The sequence below is a fragment of the Callorhinchus milii genome, unplaced genomic scaffold (assembly GCF_018977255.1).
Source record: "Callorhinchus milii isolate IMCB2004 unplaced genomic scaffold, IMCB_Cmil_1.0 Scaffold2, whole genome shotgun sequence".
Taxonomy (NCBI): Eukaryota; Metazoa; Chordata; class Chondrichthyes; order Chimaeriformes; family Callorhinchidae; genus Callorhinchus; species Callorhinchus milii.
The window spans coordinates 72551370-72557346 of record NW_024704743.1 but is presented as its reverse complement, the minus strand read 5'-3'; the positions used below and the strand labels follow the sequence as shown (position 1 = coordinate 72557346).

The window sequence follows — 5977 nt, the reverse complement described above, 5'->3', positions numbered from 1 at the left end:
GAGAGATAGAGTGAGTGTGTGAGAGAGAGAGTGTGAGAGAGAGAGTGTGAGAGAGTGAGAGTGTGAGAGAGAGAGAGAGAGTGTGAGAGAGAGTGAATGTGTGAGAGAGAGTGTGTGAGAGAGAGTGTGAGAGAGAGAGTGAGTGTGTGAAAGAGTGTGTGAGTGTGTGAGAGAGAGTGTGCGTGAGAGAGAGAGTGTGTGAGTGTGTGTGAGAGAGAGAGAGAGTGTGAGAGAGAGAGAGAGTGTGAGAGAAGAGAGAAAAAGAGAGTGTGTGAGTGAGTGAGTGAGTGAGAGAGAGAGAGACGGGTCTCCCCCCCACCTCACCCCCCTCTCTCCCCCCCCCCCCCCTCCCTTCCCCTTTTCCATCAAAGTCAAGTAAGTTTTTTTTTGAACAACAACAGAGAAGGAGAAGAAGAAGAAGAAGAAGAAGAAGAAGAAGAAAGGAAAGAGCCAGGAGGAGGCGAGAGAGGAAAAAAAAAGGGGGAGTATGGCTGTGTGTAATTGCTTCCATCTGGATGTGTGCAAACTTGCGAGCGCTCGATGGCTCGTCTTCCTGCAGCTGTTTCTCTTGGGGTTGGGATCGGTTCGGCCTCAGGGACCGTACAACGGCGAGAGGGGCATCTCGATCCCGGGTCACGGCTTCTGCCAACCCATCTCGATCCCTCTGTGCACGGACATCGCCTACAACCAGACCATCATGCCCAACCTGCTGGGGCACACCAACCAGGAGGACGCCGGCCTGGAGGTGCATCAGTTCTACCCTCTGGTGAAAGTGCAGTGCTCGCCCGAGCTGAAGTTTTTCCTGTGCTCCATGTACGCCCCGGTGTGCACGGTGCTGGAGCAGGCCATCCCCCCGTGCCGGTCCCTGTGTGAGCAGGCCAGGCAGGGCTGCGAGGCGCTCATGAACAAATTCGGCTTCCAGTGGCCCGAGAGCCTGCGCTGCGAGAACTTCCCGGTGCACGGGTCTAACGACCTGTGCGTGGGCCAGAACATCACCGACAAAGGCAGCCCGACCCTGCACCCCCCCCAGTCCTCCCCCGAGACCGACACCCACTACCCCAACAACCACAACAACAACAGGTACCAGAGGAAGGAGCAGTTCGCCTGCCCGCAGGTCCTGAAGGTGCCCCCGTACCTCAACTACCACTTCCTGGGAGAGAAGCACTGCGGGGCGCCCTGCGAGCCCGTCCGCTCCAACGGGCTCATGTACTTCTCTCAGGAGGAGCTGAGGTTCTCCAGGATCTGGATCGGGATCTGGTCGGTGCTGTGCTGCGCCTCCACCCTGTTCACGGTGCTGACCTACCTGGTGGACATGCAGCGGTTCAGCTACCCCGAGCGGCCCATCATCTTCCTGTCGGGCTGCTACACCATGGTGGCCATCGCTTACATCGCGGGCTTCCTGCTGGAGGACAAGGTGGTCTGCAACGAGAAGTTCGCCGAAGACGGTTACCGGACGGTGGCCCAGGGCACCAAGAAGGAAGGCTGCACCATCCTCTTCATGATGCTGTACTTCTTCAGCATGGCCAGCTCCATCTGGTGGGTCATCCTGTCGCTGACCTGGTTCCTGGCGGCCGGGATGAAGTGGGGTCACGAAGCCATCGAGGCCAACTCGCAGTATTTCCACCTGGCGGCCTGGGCCGTGCCGGCCATCAAGACCATCACCATCCTGGCCGTGGGGCAGGTGGACGGAGATGTCCTGAGCGGCGTGTGCTTCGTGGGGCTGAACAACGTGGACGCGCTGCGGGGCTTCGTGCTGGCCCCGCTCTTCGTGTACCTGTTCATCGGCACCTCGTTCCTGCTGGCGGGCTTCGTGTCCCTGTTCCGCATCAGGACCATCATGAAGCACGACGGCACCAAGACCGAGAAGCTGGAGAAGCTGATGGTGCGGATCGGGATCTTCAGCGTCCTGTACACGGTGCCGGCCACCATCGTGATCGCCTGCTACTTTTACGAGCAAGCCTTCCGGGAACAGTGGGAGAAAAGCTGGATCACCCAGACCTGCAAGACGTACGCCATCCCCTGTCCCTACAGCCGCCACCCCCACATGACACCCGACTTCACCGTCTACATGATCAAATATCTCATGACACTCATAGTGGGCATCACCTCCGGCTTCTGGATCTGGTCCGGTAAGACTCTGCACTCGTGGCGCAAGTTCTACACCCAACTCAGAAACACTAATCACGGTGAGACCACAGTGTGAGAGACCCCCACAGAGACCCACCCTCACCCCAGCCAGTAAACCAGCCCCCACAGCACCCCCAGACTGCAGCCCAGCCCAGCCCAGCCCAGCCACACAGACTTTTAAGATGTGACAAGACTATATTTGAGATACTGTATGTTGTACATAGCGTCTGTAAGATTTTTTTTTGTAATTATTATATATATTTGTATTTAAAAAAAAAATCACCTCCCGAAGGTGTTTCTGTTTCCCCAATTCTGTGGAGTTTTGTTTTGTTTTGTTTTGGAGGAGTGATGGGTGGGGGTGGGGGGGCTGTGTGTGGGTGGGGGGGAGACACTGGTTGTTTCAGTGCCTGGAGGGGGGTTGGGGTTGGGGTTTTTGAGGGGGAGATTGTAATAACTCGTAGTCACACACGGAACATGAACTGCAAGTGAGTCAGACTTGAAAGCTGATCCTCTTGCTGTGCCAACTCGCATGTCTGAATGCTGAACCTTTCGAGACATAAATTGGACCTGGAGGCACTGGGACAATTAGTCTGACCCTGGAATGAGAGCATTCCCTTGTGTCCTAATGCCAGTCAGGTTAGCATCGTGATCCTTTAGAATTAAAAGAATCTTAAGGGCAGGGGAATGGATCAGTAAGTAATGAGTTTACCCTATACTGAGTTTAACTCTGGGTACTTGGGGTGTCAATGTACTCGGGTTACAATCCGGCACGACTGGCATCGAATACGATTATACCGATTTCTTTTTAATTGACTGGCCACGCACGTTAAAATCTCCCAGTTCTATGTACGTCTTAAGCAAAAGAATCAAGTCAAAAACGAACTGAGAAATAAATAAAATCCCACCCGATATAGGAGTGCTTAGACCTATTCTGCTGCCCATTCTCGTTCAGTTCAGCGTAAATGCTTTTTTTATTTGCCAGACGAGAAGTGGGGGAGTGGGGGGCAGTTGTACTGCCTGGTGCATTGGAAAACACTCCCATTGTTATGTTGATTTCTTTTTGACTCAAAGATCGCCATCAATGCATCTTTGTTGTAGTTTGTTGTGACTACCCTTCTCGCTGGAGACTGCTTTTCTGTGCACACCGCGCATTTTTATTTTAAAAGAAAGATGATTTAAAAGTCTGGAAACCAGGTGGGGATGTTTATATTCAAACCAGTGTCCAACAGAAACAGAACAGCTGAATAAGCAAGCTGAACTGCACCAGACTTGGCAGGGCTATATTTTGATTTTAGGGTGCGAAGGAACTTCAGAAACCAACTGAACAACGAGTGTGACTGAGAAGTGATGTCAGGACCCAGTGATAGTCTTCATTATGAGGCTCAACCAATATTAGAGCTAAATATAATAATAATCCTTGCATTTGATATAGCGCTTTATCACGTCTTCGAGACATCTCAAAGCGCCTCACAGAATATTCTGTAAAGTGAATTGACAGTATATTTTGTGGGTAAAACATACTCCCCTTCATTGCCAGCACTGGTCCAGCAAGCAAATTCTCAGTAGAAATACTATGTGCTCTACGCAGTGCATTTATTCCATTCATGAAAATGAAGGCAATTCAAGTCAAAATGTTTTTTTTAAAGACAAATAGTACTGTTTTACAAGCATTTTAGAACAAGCAGTACAAGCATTTTAAAGGCACCATAACTGCACATGCAGGCATTTTATTGTACTATATTTAAAGTACTTTGCATGATTGTTATCAAATAATTAATAGGAGTCTGTAGCCATAAAACCATTCAAGCCTGTACTCATGGTTCAAATTCACTATTGGCTTCAAGTCCCTGATGAGCAAAAAATGTCTGAACTTGGTATTCATTTATTCTTGTTCACCATTACAGAATCCTTTATATTTATAGAGCAATAGAAAAGTTTATATATTCCATATTTTTAATTTCTCTGAAATAAAATTTCCAACTTTTGTACAAAATTAAATTGAGTCTGCCTTAACGGTAATTCATGTATGCTAAGATCTTTTCAGGAATATGCTCTTGTATATTATTTTACAACTTGCTGGTAAATTCAGTCTTGCATGGGAAAATGATGTTGAGACTAAAAATGGAGTATTTTCTTTAGGACTTTTCCAGCTATGTTTTTGTATCTTTCCTGCTCCTTTGAGTCAGAATCAATGAACAGTAGATTTTTTTTATATCGTAATGCATTGTTTGTCATAGAGCACTGTAATATAAACCATGCCTTAATTTCACACATCAAATAATACTTTGCAGATCTAAAAACAAGCAGCAGAAACTAGTCTTCGGACTGGACTGTTTGTGTACAGACAATATGTTTAAGTTTGAGAGTCCCTGCTTATATTAAAATTAAAAATGTTTGAATATTTCCACATTTAAAAATTGTTACACCTCCTTAGCGCTGGTCTTCGAAGCCCTGTGGAGATTAATTTGTTATCTCTTGAAAATAAAGAACACACTTTAATGCTAGGTTTTAACATATCCCCAGCAAGGGTAAGAAATCAGTATATGACCTTGACAGATATTTTTAAAGAGGTAAAATTGTTAGATATTTGACCAAATTTGAATGTAGGTAGATGATTATAATTTAAATATAAGACTGCTTACATCTATATAGAGTAACCCTGAGATTTTTTTAAGTTTGTCGGAGGAAAATACTATGAATTCTGTGCACATTGCTAATTCTGCCAGCATTCATAATTGGAAATCATCACAAAAATATTTTTTGTAGATGTGTTGTGATTCAGTGTAATTTCAGAGCTATTTTCAGACCTTCGGTCCTCAACAAGGGTAACATGGCACCATTCTGATTGTGGTCTGACAGTATCCCTGACTAAATTCAACCATTACAACACAGCATAGAAAGGACTATTTTAATTCAGTATAAAATATCACAATTCTAAGCAAATACCTTTAGTTATTCAGGCCGTTCAGCTGAGTAGAGTACTATTTGAATCCATCAGATTTTTATTAGCAGTGGGGATATAAGCGGCTATAACACGAGTGTCAAAATGGTAACTGCTGAAATTATTTTGACGTCTATCATTGTGGCACGGAACCTAGCAGAGCAAACCCTAGACAATTGAAGCATGCCATCAATGCCCAAACTGCAGTTCATAAAACGGCATGCATTTAATATTTTTGTTGATGTGACCATTATAGTTTTATGATGTTAATTGTATGTGTTTGTCAAGGTGACATACCAGCTGCTTTGTGAGGCTTTTCTAAAAGTAGTAGACCATTATTAGCTCCCCTAATCGTTGGACATATTTATGCATATCCTATGCAGAAAGGACTCTCTAATCCTTGTTTATTTCCTATGGGAGTGGCAGATTATTCCATACGCATGACTAGATTTTGGGAGCTGAGTTTTTGGTTTACTGATCAGTTGTTAGATCTTACCTTAGAAATGGGTCATTAAATCATATTTCTATAAGCTTCACGTTCCTTCATCTTGAAGCAGATGTGAACATTTGAGGTCCTAGTTTAAAAACATACTGTGGTTTTATACTAGCCCATTGTTAATTACTAAACTACTGCTGGAATTACTTTATTAGTATATTAGAGAGATATAACTAATTTTCCCAGCTGAATACATATTTTGATAAGAGATGCTCATTTGTTACACTATTTAGGAGTTTTTTAAATAAATTATAAAGCAATAATGTTAGGGGTATATTGTCGAACCAGATTCTTGTAAACCATGTTTAGGCAATGCAGTGATTGATTATCTGTATTATGAAATCTCACTAAAAATGCCTTGCTATTGATCCCACATAAAAAAAAGTTCTGATACATGTATTCACTAAGTGGAG

At 45.0% G+C, this 5977-nt stretch overlaps 1 protein-coding gene across 1 annotated transcript; it reads left to right on the top strand.

The window, feature by feature from the left end:
• The first annotated feature begins 443 nt into the window (after nucleotides 1-443).
• LOC103181223 (frizzled-1) lies at nucleotides 444-2437 on the top strand. The gene has a single exon (XM_007897535.2). It carries the CDS (start codon nucleotides 488-490, stop codon nucleotides 2201-2203), a length of 1716 nt encoding a protein of 571 aa, XP_007895726.1. The 5' UTR covers nucleotides 444-487; the 3' UTR covers nucleotides 2204-2437.
• The last annotated feature ends 3540 nt before the right edge of the window (nucleotides 2438-5977 follow it).

Bases quoted from the DNA above. Each gene is read 5' to 3' on its own strand.
- LOC103181223 (XM_007897535.2), top strand. From the start codon at position 488: ATGGCTGTGTGTAATTGCTTCCATCTGGATGTGTGCAAACTTGCGAGC.